The sequence below is a fragment of the Argiope bruennichi genome, chromosome 7 (assembly GCF_947563725.1).
Source record: "Argiope bruennichi chromosome 7, qqArgBrue1.1, whole genome shotgun sequence".
NCBI classification, from domain to species: domain Eukaryota; kingdom Metazoa; phylum Arthropoda; class Arachnida; order Araneae; family Araneidae; genus Argiope; species Argiope bruennichi.
In genome coordinates, this window is record NC_079157.1 from 63,387,666 (window position 1) to 63,406,509 (window position 18,844).

General features: G+C 28.9%; 1 protein-coding gene across 1 annotated transcript; it reads right to left on the reverse strand.

Moving 5' to 3' along the window:
* Window positions 1–751: 751 nt before the first annotated feature.
* On the reverse strand, window positions 752–17,946 carry LOC129975628 (heterogeneous nuclear ribonucleoprotein L-like). Its single transcript, XM_056088711.1, has 14 exons — window positions 17,765–17,946; window positions 11,385–11,458; window positions 10,150–10,216; window positions 9,978–10,063; window positions 9,353–9,449; window positions 9,055–9,118; window positions 6,369–6,452; window positions 5,867–5,996; window positions 4,787–4,985; window positions 4,578–4,699; window positions 3,511–3,715; window positions 3,326–3,389; window positions 1,385–1,480; window positions 752–1,051 (listed from the first exon to the last, which is right to left on the reverse strand). Exons 1-14 carry the CDS (start codon window positions 17,822–17,824, stop codon window positions 963–965), a joined length of 1,437 nt encoding a protein of 478 aa, XP_055944686.1. The 5' UTR covers window positions 17,825–17,946; the 3' UTR covers window positions 752–962.
* Window positions 17,947–18,844: the final 898 nt, after the last annotated feature.

Consider the following 18,844-nt stretch of genomic DNA (forward strand, 5'->3'; position numbering starts at 1 on the left):
TATTATATATATATATATATATATATATATATATATATATATATATATATATATATAAACTCATGGTGTAGTGGCTATCTGCAAAAAAATGCAGTAATTGCAATGTATTGATTCTAAATTGCTCCATATTTATTATATTTTATTCAAAATAATTATATTTGAATACTTTAATGATTCAATTAAATGGTATGTAGAAATTAAATTTAGACAAAAATGCAGCCTATAAGAACTGCTGGTCTCTCGCAGGACTTCAGAAAGCGAAATTATTTCATTTGAAATTTTCAGATAAGATACCCAATATATTTTTTTTATCAATATACTGAAATACAGCAAAATTTCAATTTATTTTAGTTTAAACGAATTATGAATAAATGGATATCAGTCAAAAAACTAATTAACATAAAATAAGTAAATTCCATGCCCCTCTCCAAGAAATAACTTATCAATTATCCATCTAGATATTCAATTAGTCAAGAGTCATGTCCCAATTAATCTAGATAATGTGAATCTTAGTACATTTCACTAAAAACCTTCATTTATTTCAGATATCATCTCAAGATCATCGTAAAGGCTTAAAACAAGATTCGAGAAGAAAAGCTACAGAGGCGAAGAAATTATCGGAACTCTAATTTCTTGGACCACTTCACTTTTCATTGCCTTAATGATCCAAATACATCTAACATCTTGTAGATTATTTTCTTATAAATCACATAATGTACCACACTTAATAATAAATAAAAGCACTGCTAAATTTGGTTCTTATTAATACATTTATTATAATAAATGAATACACAAACAGTTCAGCTACAAATATCCAAACTAGAAAAGGGATGAAAAATGAAATTGAATCAACAAGATGACATCTAATACAAGGGCATACATTAATAGCAGCAGTTTGTCTAGATTAAAATCGGGTGATTTCCACGATGATGCATCAATTACGGTGACAAACACCATAGTCCTTAGTATCCACCCCTTGGACCACTACGGCTGCCACTTCCACTACCAGTTGAAGAAAAGCATAGTTTCAAAATATAAGGGAATTTTCCAGCTAGAAAGAGAAAAAAAACATATCAATAAATAGAGTATTCTAATATCCCTCACAAAAGATGAACACATCCATAGTTAGCACAAAAATCAACTACTTGCATGTAAGTTGACAAAAATGTTATTAGTCTCAGAATTTAATGTCATAGAAACTCACTTTTCATTAAATCTAAAAAAACTTATTTAATCATGAGATGTATGAATACTTTTTAATATTTGCTAAATATCGAAATTGAAATGCTTGCAAATTGTATTTTGGACAGCCTTTTATTGGCAAATGAGCAGTTAAAATAATCACTTAACTGAGAAATCATGTGTAACTTATAAATATACTTACATGGATTTGGAATAGGTACATGATTGCACACAGCTAAACCTTCAAGTGACTGATTGATTGTAGCAAATTCAATCAATCCGGAAGAACTTCTCTCAGCTAGAAAAAGGACACAAAGAGCACATAAGAAATAAAAAAAGACACTATTATATTTTCAGATTTTTTAGTGCTAATTGTTTCCATAGTTAAAATAGCAATCAAATGATCAACATCCAGTATAATAAAATATTAATAAGCATTTTTTAAAAATTACTAATTAGTACAGCAAACATTACATAATACAAAAACAAAGGCACAGTGAAATAAAGATTTTAACATTCTTAAAGCCAATATAAACATACAGAATATATCTGAATTCACCATCTTTATTTGGAGGAGAACTAGAGAAGAGGGGAAAAAATTCTTCACTCAGGAAAACGGACGCAGATGTCGTGTAGTAAGGCAACATCAGTCCAGTTAAATAATGAGGGGGTGGGGAATGCAATAAAATAAATGGTAATTAAAAAAAAACATTTATGCAACATTTGTAGACTTATAATAGATGTTCAATATGTCCACCATTTGTTAGAATATATGCCTCATAACAACATTGCCAGAACAACTGGACTTTTTAGAATATGCCTGGTATTTCCTGGATCAATTAATATGCATGCTACAAGGTCCAATACTGCATCAGCAGTCTTGTACATTGTATTTTTCACACCAAATACTAAGAGATTAAGATAAATCTGACAACAATGACGGCAAGAAAAACAGCCCCCTGATACTAATCCATTGAACTCCAGATTTTATATGATCAGGCAATCAAACACATTTATATAATGTGCTGGTGTGCAATTATGTTAAGATATTTACCTAGAATTAACAGCGGGAATCTCATTCATAAAATGCAGTAACTCAGCCTGAAGAAATAGGAAACAATCACCAATGATCCCAGTACATACATTCATAACAAAATGACGTTTCTCAGCTTTAATAATTCTAATTATCCCACAAATTGCATGTATGTTAAAGAAAGCTCACTAAAGAAGAATGTTTCATTGACGAAAAGAACGTGCATCAAAAAACTTGGAACAATGATTATTCTCTGCATAAACAAATACTAAAAGTAACATTTGGCAGAATATTCTGCTTCCAATAACTGCAAAAAATATAAAATTTCTCACTCAGTATCTACCATACTGATGAATGGGAAACTCCAAATTGGTTAACAATACTTCATGTGGCTGTTCAATGATTTTTAGAAGCTTACTTGATTGAAACTGTCAATAATCGCCAGCCTCAAGCATTAATACATTAACCTCAGCATACAATACCAGCAAATTATCCTATTTTACACAGTTGTTGAGCACATGAAAAATTTGAATGCTAAGACACATTTCAGTAAGAATAGAGCTTTACATATATTTGTATAGATATGAGACAGCATTTTCTATTGCAGCACTAAACTTAAGAGCATATCTATAAGATCAATGTTAAAATGACGACTGGTTGTATATTTCAGGCAGCATTTATGAAAATGGAAGTTGCAGACATAAAATATAGTCTAGGCTGTCATTTATTTGCACCTACACTTTCATACATTAAATGGTCTTTTTCTTATTCTTCACCTCCTCACCAAATATTGATAAATTCAGATACAACATACCATATAACATATACTTCTACTGCAGATATGTCTATTTCTCAATAAAATTTTACTTCAAAATAAAAATTCAGCTTTCAGTTGAAAAACTTTAGCAATAACCAAAAAATCCCCTCTTTTTTTAAGAATATGCAAAGAAAAAATTCTTTCCTATCTAATCTGATGAAGCCTAATATTTCAGAAATTAGGTATTTCAAGATGAATAAAATATTCAAAATGCAAAAATCAGTACTTTACAAAACAAAATATTAAATGCTAAATATTACAAACAAAAAAACCCTTGAAAATTTTATACTTACATTTATTTTTGGAAGTAAAAAGCTTAACACTACTTGGAGGTGTCACGTCTTTATCTTCAAAAACCTACATAAAATTTAAAACATTCAATATATTGCAATTTTTTTTTTTTTTTTTGTAATTGATCATTACACGATTTTATTACAGGGATTATTTTATATTTGTGTAAGAAAAAACTAAGTAGTACCTTCTTCATCTCGTCTTCAGAGATACCAAAAGGAGCATTAAAGAAATGCAGCATTTTTGATGGAGGAAGAATTCTGTTCTTACTTGCAGCTTCAGGATTAGTAAATCTGTTATTTCTATTACCCATATAGTCTTTAAATGATGGAGTGCCATCAGGCAAGGTAAATGGTTGTGGTACATCATTAAGGAAGGCTTGTTTGGAAAACCTACACACAAAAAAAATGGCAAATATGTAAAATTAAAGTGAAACGGAAATTCAAAAGTTAGTTTCCATACTCCCTTAACTACTGCATTTGAAACTCATATACACATTCAATAAAACATTTCTATTTAGGAAAAAAAAAAAAAAAAAACTTTTTTTTTTTTTTTTTTTTTTTTAACAAATACTCAACTGTTGGTGGAAGCAACTTTCAAAACAAGAAATTTTACAATAAGTGGAAAAGAACTCCTCAATCCAAAAATTAAATTTCAAAAAGAATTATCACAACAAATCATTATATTTCCACTACAAAACAGCATGCTTCTTTAAAGATTTTTAATTGAAATATTAGAAAGTAATCTTAACATTTGAAGATTTATAATTTTTTTACTACCAAATCCAAGCAAATTACCTTCTATTCAAAATTACATCACTAACAGATCACTTGTACAAAAACAAAAATATAATATAATTTTGTTACAATTTTTAGTAGAATTTAAGTTAACAATAAAAATGATTAATAAAGTTTTATATATGCAAAAATTTGATTCATTAAATAAGTAATCCAGGGGAATATTTTTTTTAAAATAATGAATCAAAATTCATGCATTGAAAATAACATTCTTATTTTTTAGAAAGATATAATTGATGAACAAAATGCCTTAAAAAGAAAAATTCTTTTTCTAAATCAATTTTTAAAAGCTCTTGCTCAACAAATTAAAAATGTTAAACGCTTTGTTCGTACCTTTAAAATTTTCATTGCATGCTGCATCTACCACAAAATAAGTTAATAAATCTGATTATATCTTTCACATATTAATTTTTTTTTATTATTTGTGATAACAATACAATTAAAACTATTCACATACCCAAGTTGCAGTTTGGAGTCAAAAAACACAGATCCGTTCAGATTTGAAACAGCTCTTTCAACGGAGATGGGATCACCCATTTGAATCATAGCACATCCCTCCTTACTTTTCAAGAACTTGATCTGAAAAATTAAAAAAGAAAAGAAATTAAAAAATTTCCACAGAACAAATTTTAGACATCCTTTTTTGCGATTATATAAAACACTTACTCTAACAATGTTTCCATACAAGCAAAGGATATTAAAAAGCTTGTCACAATTCATTTTTTCATGATTTAATCCATAAGCCATCATCACAGAGCCTTGTTGAGTAGCGCCTGGTGGTGGAGGAGGTCCGCCTGGTCCATAGCCTGGGCCTCGAGGCGATACAGGAGGAGGACCTTCACCACGATAAGGATCGCGGCCAAATCTAAATACACAAACAGTTACAAAATTATTAAATAAAACAAAGACAAATAAACACTTCATTTTCATTACACACCAGAAAAATAAACCATAAAGCAAGAACTTAATTTGAAGCACATAAAATTGCATGATTTTATGCTCATAATTTATATATAGGTTTCAAATCATAATAATTTTGTTTTATACAAACAATCAAAAATAAACACTCAATACACATTATACAGATGTCAACTTGTAACCAATAGGTTAATCCTCATCGTGAAAAAAAAAAAAAAACTATGACAAATTATTACTCCCTATTCAAGAATACCTGCTCAAATTTAGGTTTTAATTTATTTCAAAACCAACCAATAAGCAAGGTTTAAAAATATATAACATTCAAAGAAGAAATATTCATTTGGCGATTGCAATGACAAAAAAAAAAAAAAAAAAAAAAACCTTTATTCTTTTACTACTAGTAGTATTGAAAATTCTATTTCTAAGCTCAAAAATATTTGAACCATAGCTATTTATAAGCAAACAAAGAAGAAATCAATTATTATCTCAAAAAAAATCCAGTTTTCTATTACAATGCTATAAAAAATTTATATTAGTTTCTACACAGAATAGGGATTCTCAAACTTTAAAAAAAAGTGCCTCATAAATAAGAGTAAATAATTAAAGTAAATGCCATCATAAAAAAAACAATGGAATGACAAATAAACCAGATGCCATCACAAATGTATTTTCTAGTCAAAATGTTAAACACAACCCTATTTTATATTCCTAATTAAATATTTTACTTGAAAATTGGGTCAACTATAATTTAATGTACCATCAACAACAGTACATGCACCTAAATTTCAAAAATCTTGAATTTAGAAATCAGAAAGAAAAACTGAATACCTTTCGGGTGGTGCTGGACCACCATAAGGATCTCGACCAGCTGGTCCATAAGGATCGGCACCACGAGGTCCTCGCGGTCCTGGCATATAATCATCAAAACCTCCATCATAAGGAGGTGGTCCTCTACTATCTGCAATATGAAAAAAATTAATAGTTATTTTTAAAATATAATCTAGAAATTAAAATTCATAATTAAAAAGATATCAAAAGAACAGCATAGCTGATTTGGTATAAGTTAAAGACTGACAGCAAATATTGCAATTTCATAATCCATATTCATCCCAAACATTTTTAATATCCATATCAAAAATCCTTCAGCATGATAAAATATTTCATTGTGAAACATATTAAATGCTAATTCTCCAGTTTTACAGCTTAATATACTATAGCTATTTTCCATAAATCTTACATTTACACCTTATGCTGACTAAAGGAAAAGAACCAAGACCCTAAATCAATATTTATAAAATGATAAAAATAGAACAAAAGGATAAGTACATACCATAAGGAGGGGCATTTCCTTGTGGTCCATAACCTCGGGGAGGTTCTTGAAGCAAAGCTGGTCTATCAGCTCCAGGTGGTTTACCTAAAAATCAAAATTTCACTATAACTACTGGCTGAGAATTACCCGATTATTTCCAATCATCTCTCAATAAAATATTTCCATTAATAAAATTTTAAGCACTTTAAAATTGCTTCAATAAACTTTATTATATATATATAAATGCATTGCGGCACATTATTTGCATACTTACAGTCGGCCACCATTCACCTAAAACATAAGACATGTACAAAAAAAATGTTAGGCTATTACAAGCCCTAACTTTAAAATAATTCAGACAAGGATCAAACCTTCCTGTCTTTGCTCATAATCCCAGCAACTTAAACAGAAAATGAGTCTGCATCAGAGGGATAGTATCGCTCAAAGACGCTTGCTTGAAACCTCCGATGAAGAGAGCAGACGTCCGCAAGATCGCCTGTATACAAGAGTCACATGATTAGGGATAGCAGATAATCAAGGGTGATTTTTTTGTTTGTTTTTTAATCACTTGAGTATGGATAAGTGTTGTTTTTCCTTTCTCTTTCTTTTCTTCCGAATGGTCCAGTGGAGAATGATGTCATGCTTGTATTCTTGAATGATTGGTGTAGAGAAGTTATATCTATTGTTCGTGCACAGTTTTATCCCCATCATGGCAAATATAATTGAGTATTGTTTAGCAGATTTGACTGAGTTCTTGTATAGGTATAGGTCAGAGGCATTTGTTTCACCTTTCCACTAATAAAGGAGTGTTTGCATTTTTTTTTCATATGTATTCATTTTATAAGCATTTCTGTCACATTTTGATATGTAAATCTGTTGGTCTGTTCAGTCAAAAAATAGTATGCATGATCTATCTCCATGTATGCCATTAGTTCTGTGTGACCATAAAAAAATTCCATGCCAAATATCAAATACATTGTTCATTTGATAATATTTTGCTTGATCAGTTTGGTTACTATTTATCAAATGTTTTTATCTTCATTGTGAAATGCAGTTTAACTGCAACTGCAATAAATACAGCACAATTATTCTATTTCTTTGATATTCATTTCTAAAGAACAAGCACTTAGATGTTTGATACATGTCTGTACTGCAGGACATCTGTTCTTTATTCAAACTGTTGTGTGCATGAAAGTTACAATGGTCAAGTGTAGAAAAGCAAGCCAATAAAAAGATAGAGCTTGCTTTTGGTGTAATAAGTAAAAAAAAAAAAAACAGCAATCTAAGCAATGTTTGGTATTTTAATGTATAAGCAAAAGATCCCAACTGTTTAAGTTCTTTAAAAAAATTCTTGGATAAATGCTTCTATCAGCTGAAAAATAATGCTTTATGTAAGGCCAACTGTATTTCACACGCTTTAAAAATTATGCCAGAAATATCTTCATTAAGAATGTATGCCAACTGATGTATAAATCGCAAATGATCAAATTTTACCCTTGTAAAATATTTAAAATATTTTTAGTTTTTTTTTTTTTTTCCCTTGCAACTAAAAATGTATAATTATCTCCTTGTCATCATTATCAATTGTAACAAAAGCATATCCAATAAATGAATGAAAAATCAGAGCTAAATAAATTTTGTACATGTTAATTGCTTCAAGTGACAATCTAGAATATGTCCTGATTGTAAATACATTTTGTGCATGTATTTTGTTCATGAAGCAATGTCACTACTATGTTGTATGTTGTAACAAAATTCAATAACAGAATACATATAATACAGTCTTACTCTAAGATACTTACAACTAAGATTAAAAATTAATTATTGATAGGAAAGTTATATTATTATTATAATTATATATTATAAGTTATAAAAAGTTATATTATTATTTTATAAGAAATGTATAAATTTTCTACACATATACAAAAGGAATTAAAGAGTTAACAGAAACTGAGATGAAATCCCGACAAGAATATTAATCAATGAATAATTATCAGATTATTAAGCCCATTAAAGATTTAGTCTTATGTTTCCCATTAAAATTCCTAAATTATCTAAAATAAATTGAAATCTTTACAAAAAAACTAATAAAACTATAGCAATTTAGAATGGTTTCTTTATAACAATATAAAGAATAAATTCTTTAAATTTTTAAAAAAAGATTTATTTATAAATTGAAAAAAAGTGGTCAATTTTATTTAAGCATTTAAATTTTTAAAACTATGCAACTGATACTTAATTTACAATTCAGTTTCATTTTTAAGTGTACTTAATGGAATTTAATAAATATTAAAATTTGCTCTAGAGATTCTTAATAAGTAATGTTGCATAAACATTCCGATTGAATTTAAGTAAAAATGAGCATTCTTAAATCCAAAAGAAGGCTTCTAAATATTGGTACTTCTCTGATTTACAGTAACCAATAATGAATGCATGATTTATAATTCATATATCTTTTGAAGATTTCCTAATTAGTATTTATAAAAAAAATTTAAAACTAGGAATCAGTTTAAAAGATAATGTAAAAAGATTTGCTTTTAATACTAAAAAGCACTAAGTGTAAAAGGAATCATTACTTTGAAATTCAATAAAAATAAATTTCCCTAAATTATTTTTAAATATATTAAAATTATTTTTTAGATTGACAATAATATTTCTAAGACTTAATGTGTGTGACTAAATATCCCAAATGGTATAAAGAACATACCTAATGCATTATTTGTATAGTCCCAACTTTCATTATCGTTCTTGTACACATTTAATCGGGTAGGCTAAAAATGAAAAAAGAATGTTCAGTATCAATTCAGAGGGAAAAATAAATATTCAAAACTCAAATTCTTTACAACAGACGATAATACCTCATCAGCCAATAATTTCTATTAAGTAATGGATAAGATCATCCATAAACAATAATGTCTTAAAATCCACGAAGTTTTCAGCATAAAGAAATCACTGATAAATCATAGTAGTAGATTTATACATTGAGCATGAAAAGTACCAATTACCTTTGCAAATTCAATCTTCAATGTACAACATCCGGAATAGATATCGCATCCATTCAAAGACTGCTTTGCTCTTTCTGCAGCTTCCAAGCTGTCAAACTTACATTAGAATTAAGGTTAAAAATAACACTAATGTTTCTTTATCATCATTTACTTCAAGTTCCATAAATGATGAATTTTATTTAAAATATTCCACTTTAAAAAATGTTTCCAGTTTTGCTTAATGCATTAAAACATGTAATGATTTAATTCCTTAATTTCTAGAATCATTTATAAAGAAAAATATATTTCAAAGAATTTGAAAATAAACCTCTATTTTTAAATAATTTACTGTATTTTTAAAATTTTAATGTAAGTTTAAAAAAAGTTTTTAAATAATCGTTCACAAATATTGTGTACTTCAGTAAAACAAATTAAAATTAATCTATTCTTTTTATAGAATTTTATTTTACAATTATTTTTAACCACAACACTTTCAAATAACTAAAAAAAATGTGATGCAAATTTTAAATTGAGCAGAACACCATTACAATAATAAACAGTGATAATTTTACAAAAGTTAGCAGTAAATAAAATAGTCTTTCAATGTATAAAAAAATGTTTAAAACATCTAGATAGCAAAGGATATTCAACCATTGCTTGAACACCATTCTTCTTGAAAATAACAATTCTCAAAACTTTTCCACTAGGACTGCAAATTGTATGAATAACATCCTACAAAAGAAATGATAAAGGATTAAGAAATTTAAACATAAAACCAAAAATAAAATGCCTACACTTAAAAAATTATTAATACTTACAGTGGTTATTGGGTAGGCAGGATTCATAACAGTAATGAGCAAGATGTGATTGGGCTTTTCTTCAAACCTGTTTTTGAAAAATTCACAATAGATTAGATCTATTATATTAAAATCATACATTCAAAATGGTTAGTTTCAACATTAAATTTTTAAAAAAAATTGAATTTGTTACATTATTTAATAGAGCTTTGTTTTGACTTCCATTTTATAAATAGAGGGGGAGGGAGGTATCTTGAACTATTGATATGTTCAAATATAACTTTAAGTCTAGCACCGAAATTCACTGAAACTTTATATTAATTTATAATTAAAGGAGAAAATACCATATCTTCATTTTTACAAAAAATGAAGAAGTGGAGAGCTATACAAACTGTTTCAATATTAACTAAATACTTGAAGAATGTTTAATATCTATGCAATAAATCTATTTCGAAGAAATATTGCAATAAAACAGAATGCAAATGTTTTTAGAAAGAATGTTGCTTATTCAATAATTTTTTTCCTTCGTTATATTAAAATCTAACAAAACTAGTGATGTATTTATCAGAAAACACGATTGACATTTTTTTCAATATAAATCCACTAAAATAATGCTAGATACTTATTCAAAATCATATCCAAAAGACACAATCAACTAGCATTCAACATACCATTAATTTTTTTTTTTTTTTTTTAGGATACATAATGGTCTATACATAAGACAATATATAATAAGAAATCCTGGCTAATAAGAAGTCAAATATGATTGAAATACTAATAGAATTTTTTTGAATTTCATAAAAATATAATAGGAGAATATTTTATACTTCACATCAATCTTCACCTTTTTTCCATAAAAAGCTGTTGCATAAGAAAAATTTTACTTTCAACGTAAGAGTCTTATTTCACAGGAAACTTTTCAACTTTAACAGAATAAATGCCTAATAATTCTTAATTCAAATGATTTTCATAAGTTTTTGCCATAAGAGTCCGAATAATTTAAAAAGACTTCCGACACCTACAAAAATGAATTCTTTAAAATTAAATTTAACTATTTTATTTAAAATGCAAGGGAAAGAGATCCTTTCTACCCTTGCCTATTATATTTAAGAGAGCATATAAAACAAGAGAATTATCTTACGAAACATGTGATTAAATTATGTTGAGATTCATTTTATGAACATCCTATAAAATTTAACTTGTTAACACAGAATCTTAAATACTTTTTTATATAACTATTAAATAAAAAAACTGACCCCTCTCTTCTTGAAGGTGGTCCTCTGTTATAGCTGTTGTTACTATTGTTATAGTAATTCCCTCCACTGAAATCCTATTCAACAAAAAGAAAAATTTAATTTAATCAAATTATTTTAAAACATGATTTGCACACATAAACGAATAACACAATAAATAAAAAATGCAAGTAAAAATTATTATATTAATTAGACAATACCCCATAATTCAAAAAAGAAAAAAAAATAGAAAAATACACACTCAATTCACAAGGTTCACAAAAGTGTGAACTTTTTTCTGGGCACTCTTTGGTCACCATTACGAACGACAAGTACCAAAATTCTATTAGTTATGCCCTTGAAGAGCATTTGACTTTTAAAAATATCTAATTTTTTAAAATATAGATCCATTTCAATCTTATTTATATTTCTTTCTTCAATCTAATATAAGAAATAATCAAAAATATAAGCATTATGAAAATTCCAATTAAAAACTATTTCTGAAACAATCTAAAAACTGAAATTATTTTTGAAACAAACTAAAAAAAGCACAATTGTGCCAATGCAGCTACCACTAAAACACAGATGAACATAACCAAATTAGTAAAAATAAAATCAAAAGTGCAATTAAAAATAAAATAAGAATCCAGCCTGAAGACTTTCAAGGATCACCTTGCAAGCAGGGATTCAAAACAAGGCATTTTTTCGGTGAGAGGTCTGACTTTTTCCCAACATTATTGAACTCTCGTGAAAGTAAGAGAAAGTAATTTGTAATTTTTTTGTTTAATTTCCGTAAAAAAATGGTTAGCTCTTAGGCTTTAATTTCAGGGGATTTTCGGGTCACGAGAGAAAAAAAGTCAGACCCCTTACTAAATATCCCTTGTTTTGAATCCCTATCTGAGGGTGACCCTTGAGAAAGTCGTCTGGCTGGATTCTCTTATTTTATTTCTTAATTGCACTTTTGATTCTATTTTTATTCCCTTTTAATTTTACTAATTTGGTTATATTATATTATATACATACATATACATATCAGGTTTGTCACTCAAATCTGGAACAAAAATACTCCTGTATATATTAAAGACAAGAGAAAATGCACAAATAGCACTCATGTGAATGCAATATGATTTTAAGAAGTTGAAAAAGCAAAGAAAAGAAAAACTTAATATTATCCAAACTAACAGTATATATAAAGGTTTATATTGACATACGGAAAATAAAAACTTTATTTTTATTTATTATCTAGCATTTAAAAAGACAAAATTTATATATTAAGGAAGGGAAGAGGATATATTACTTCTCATGCTCTTTAATTGTAAGTCACAAAATTATGGACTCTGGTGAAATAAAACAAAACATTTTTGTTATTATGATACAAATCATTTAATGATTACTTAACAAAAAAAATTAATAAGCAAGATTTTTTTTTATTTTTACCAATTCAAATATTTGGACATCAATTTCAGCAACTTCTGAAGACTTTTCAGCCACTAGTTTCATGGAGCTAATGGGCCTAGTTCATAACAAATAAGGTACATTTCTGCATGGCCCAATATATAATTTTTAGCTATTTCACTTTCAGTAAACATATGTGAAAATATCTTCGATATATCACTGAATGAATTTAAGGACGAATGTGACACAAAAAGTTTTAATGCTCATAAAAATTCATCTTTAAATGATTATTCTTGACCAAAAAAGTTCGAAATCGGTCAGATATTCAATTTAATGTTTTCAGTTTTGACATGTGATCTTTTCCAATATTCATTTCATCCAATATCAATGACGACTCTTCTTATCTCTTAACCTTTCACCTTAACCTCTAATTTCAAATATTCATTTCACACTGTTCCATCCACTTGTACCAGTCAACAGCTGTTAGCTCCCACCATTTCCCCCACATGGCCAGGTTGTATATTTCTATTTTATTTGTTTTTGCATTTTTATTTTTCTATTTTTACTTATGGCATCTGCTAATGTACCAGTTAAGGATGTTGTTGAAAAATTTCAAAATATGTTGCAGAATAAAGGGCTTGGATTTAGGGTTTTGTAGATGTCAGACAATAAAGCGAGGCCCATTTTTGGAAATCCTGGAGTTGCTACCAGGTATTTTGTCACAGAGTTGATGCTTGATACGAATAATTTTTTTGCTTTTTTTTGAAAGAATCGGGTTTGATTAAAACCCGAAATTGCACTATTTGAATTGTTTTAATGCAGGTGCGAAACATAAAGGATGTTTCAGATGGTTATAGCTTTGTTTGTCGGAACAGTATAATTAGCAGTGAGCGTGTATAAATGGGGGGGGGGGGGGTCAGCGTCTGCCCGACTTATAGTCTAGTGTATTTTGTCAATCTTAGAAATAAGCTTAATGTGGCTTCAAAACTTCCGGGTAAAAATCACAACATAACACAACTAACCTAAACAAACACGCATTATTGGCGGCTTCTTAGCAAAAAAAAAAAAAAAAAAAAAAAATGGCGCCAATAGGCCGTATACGGGAGCTGTTCTCATTATGCAATAAATGAATTCAGTGGAACTCCTCAAACCCATTCAGCAAAATTAAATTTTTTTTATCTATCCAATTCATATTAAATACGGATTTTGAGCAGCTTATTAATGTAAATTATCCAATCAACTTTAAATAAGCTCAAAGTTTCTTAAATTATAAACAAACCTTTAAAAAAAGTATGGTAGACTAAACACCGCTGCACTGCTTTTGCTGATTGAATGTTGCTAATTGTTCTATTCTTTCACGTAGTTAACAGAAGTACTCGCACATACTCATTAGCTTCAATTCAAGATTCTCATGAAAAAAGAACTACTGTCCTGCAAATCGAAAATGGAATGATCTATACAGAAAAAAAGAGTTAAGTTTCTGCATCGCACAATCGTGAATGATATTGTTTAATTTTTGGAAGCTATGACTATGATTCATTCTTGCAATATATAGTGATAAAAATTCTTTTTAATATGGGAGAAAATAACTAAGATATTTAAAACTTCCTATAAAATTTCTTAAATTATGAAAATTCTCAAACTGCCCTGCATTTTCCCGAGTTTTTTTTAAACAATACTTAACATAAAAACATAATATTGCTTTCATTAAGATATTATCTAGAATGAAATTTGAGAAATATTAATTTTTAAGACTACATAATTATAATCATGAATTGCAAAATATAATAAGGCATAATGGAAAATAGTAATAAAAAAGTTTTTTGTCGCATCTTTTGCTTAAGTATAAAAAAATGCTTCTCCAGAAAATAAATATATTAATTTTCTTGATTTCATTTAATAAGAAATTCCTGGACATTCAATCAAAGTTAAAATATTAATTCTTAGATAACGAACATTACAAACGTAAATATTTAATATTCCAGCAGAGTACTGAATAGATAAGTTAAAAACGAATTCTTGCTTTAAGAATAAGATGTTTATTTCCAAAAATCAATACTAATACTCATTCCCCCCCCCCTAAGATTAAATTTCATACAATTGTTAAAAATATGAATGCAAGTGCGAAAAAAGAAACATGGCTTGATAAGAATATGAACAATGAACAATTTGCAAACATATTTCTGAACAATGTTGCAACATCAGGATAACTAGAATTTGATTGCCAACTATGACTTACATTAATATTATGATAACATAAATACTTGGTCAAAATTACTGTAGAACCCCTGCCACAATATATAAATATGGGATTAATCTGATATTACTCTATTAGATAGGTTTACAATAATTGCTGAACTTCAAGAAATTAAAATGAATAAGTATCATTTAAACTTCAATATTTTAAGAAAAATTTTTAATAGCAGATGTAAATAAAGCTTATCCATTACTGGCAAAAAGGAATATTTTGTTCACAGGGTTTTTGTCTGGGATCCCATAAATAGTTACACGATTGTTATTTTTTATCTAAATTTTAACATGAGCCAAGTAAGTAAAAGAATTTAAGAATTCAAATGTAACATCATAAGACAATTTAAGATGTTTCTCTAATTGATTTTAAAATATGGAGATAAAACATTAATCGGATCAGATTTACTGTACGGTCACCCTTGGTGCGATATTTTTAGATTGGCGATAAATCTTTCTATATGGCAACCCCCATCCGACCGACAACTAATTATAATAGGGTAATTGCATTAACCCTATTGGTCAACTGAATGTAGACGCCATTATTTAATTTTCGTTTGACCACGTTGCACATGTGCTTTTTCAATCTTCAGCTCCCACGTTCTTTTATTTGGATTTTTTTGTGATGGCTGCTGCATGGGGAATGTCTGAGGTAAGTGCGAGAATGATGTTAAGTGGTATGATGAGAATGTTAATTTAAGGTATTTGTATGGACTAGATAAAGGTAAGGAGACGTTTGAATTTTGTATGAAAGCGGGTTTGATTGCGAATAAATATGAGTGTTGTAAGTGTGGTGTGTAAGCAAGGACATGAAATTGGTTGAAAGGCATGATATAAGTGATGGTTTTGAATGGAGGTGTAAATCAAAGGTGAAAGGACAAATGCATGCAAAGGAGTGCGAGAAAGGGTTCTTTTTTTGAATTGAGTAGAATGACATTGAATGAGATTTTAGTTCAGGTATATTTGTGGGTGACTCAGAGTAAGGTTGATTTTAATATGAAAGAAAGTAAATGTTCTTCTAAGACTGTGTGTGATTATCGTTCTTATTGTCGTGAGGTTTGTGTGGTAGAGATGATTGAAAGTAGTATGAAAGTGGGTGGAAGCGGCGTGACTGTTGAGATAGATGAAAGTAAATTTGGAAAACGTAAATTTAATCGGGGAAAACGTGTGGAAGGTAAATGGGTGTTTGGGGGAGTTGAGCGCGAGACGGGCAAATGTTTTACGAAAGTTGTGGATGATAGGACGACTGATTCTTTGTTAAGTGTTATAAATGAGTATCTTCTTCCAGGTTCGATAATAATTTCAGACTGCTGGAAGAGCTACGATTGCCTTTCTAATGAAGGCTTTGTTCATCTGAAGGTTAACCATAGTGTGAATTTCAAGGACCCGGATACAGGTGCCCACACTAATACCATAGAAGGAACGTGGGGGGCAGTAAAACGTGCTATACCAGCGAGCAAAGCAAAAACACAACTCGATTACTATCTAGACGAGTATGTGTGGCGCAAAAAGAACAAGCACATGTGTAACAAGTTCATGGCCTTTGTCGACTCCATCATTCGTATTTACCCTCCTCAAAGAGCCGACAAGGAGCCGGAAGACGGAACATCGTCATCAAAGTAGAGGCGGAGTGAGGTGGAAGGTAGTGAGGGGTCGAGCGATAGCGGCTAATAGGAGAGGTATGTTTATTGTTCATTATTAATGATTTCAGCGATTTGTTTATCGTTCATACAAACTCGTTATACATGTTTATAGTTCATTATTAACGATTTCAGCGATTTGTTTATCGTTTATACAAACTCGTTATACATGTTTATTGTTCATTATTAACGATTTCAGCGATTTGGCCGCCATTTCATTTTTTTCCCGCAGGCAACATTTTCACTAAGCTGTTTTCTTTAAATCTCTTTTATACAAAAAATCGCCATTTTGGCGAGATTTTGAAAAAGTCACCAAGGGTGACTGTACAGTAAATTTTTACCCATTAATTTATTATTACATTATAAGACCACAATGTGTCAGATGGAGTCAACAGAAAAGAATAAATTGAGTTATTAAAACAAGTGTGAGATTCCAGTAAACTTTTATCGAAAATAAGAAACAATCAAGACAGTAAAGAGTTTGACAATAAGATATTGCAAATACAGCGGCACCAAAATATGATTTAATTTAAAACTGCTTATCCTTCTACAATTTTGAAGTTCATTACTAAATAACATTACAATATTTCGACTATAACAAAAGTTTGCAGGAAATAATCTATCTATGCACTGCAAAATAATACAACAACAAATATTGTGAATTTATTGATCACTAGTAATATGGAATTATGTATGCCTATGTATTAAAAAAGATGAGTTAAATCGTAATACTCAAACCCATTCAAATCCAGTTTTCAAAGCTTTGTGAAGTTTTTTTATTTAAAAAAAACCATATGTATGCAAATAACAAAGATTTTAAAAGATAAAATATTTAGTTCTGAACAACGCAAAGCAATTAATATTGCAAACTTGACCAACCCTAAATTACTACGCACACACATGCCCATGCATGTTGTAAAAGTGTTACGATACAAAGTTTCACATTATAATAAAATTCAGATTCCTATGCCTCGTTAAAAAAAAAAGTTGACGCAACAACCAAGTGAAAGTAAATATATGTATATACATCAATATTTCAATTTATAATACGAAAAATTACATCACATCTATGAGCAACAAAAATGGCGCACCCGGTTAAGATATTCATTTATGAGTACTTACTCTGCCACCTTCATTATCAGTTCGTTGTCTTTTAGCAGCATGTCCATCAAACTGAGCCATATTGATTCACACAGAAACAAATATATAAATTATTTTACAATTATTAATATTAACAATGTAATACGTTCACTAACAAATATGAACAAAACTAAATACTAACATAAATCGGATTGCCCAATGGAGTTGAGTTGAATACAGCTATTGAACAAGTTCTTGCTCTTATTCAAAGAATTATTCATCAATAAAAACAAATACAATTAAAATTAACTAAACAGAAGAACTTGTATTTTTATCTTGTCATATGCAAAGAGAAAATATTGTAATCATCAAAAAATTCGGTCGCTGGATGTTGACGAATCTTTACGTTACTGACCTCCATGAGTCCATGTCCGAGACCTTGTTTGTCAACGATTCTGCAAACATAAAAATTCAAAAATGTTTTGAGTTAGAATCTGAAAATTGGTATGGAAATTTTATATCAAATTTCATCAACAAAAAAGAAGTCTGTTTGGCAATTTAAGTACAGTTCAGGCTATAACTATTGAACTAGAAGAGCCATACAATAAAATTTGGTGCACAGATTAAGCGTCTGGAATGTTGATCCATATGAAATTTTGAATCAAATCCGTCTAGAAAAAGACCGTTGTCCTTATATTCTCATGTATGTAAACAAAATAACTCAAAAAACGCATCAACTTAAAGAAATTAAATTTTGTATATCATTTTTCTTTAGAGAACTTACAGAACTGAATCCTTGATATATTTTAACTACTGCTTCTGCAATTGGTACGCTGTATAGGTTTAGGGAATGTTAATATTATAAAAATTTCCACAAAAGTTTGAAATGAAAACGTAAATTAAAATCATGTGGAATTCAAAGTCACAATACACCTTATGCGAAATAAAATGTAAGGAGGGAAGGTAGTGGCTTCTACTCATAGTTAGGGATGACGAATATTTTCAGAGCGGTTATTACGTAACCAATATCAAAAAGTCACAAATACAAGTGATCAATACTTTTCAAAGAGGGGTGTGATTCAAATCCTTGATACGATCTTACTGATGATATTTCGATTACAG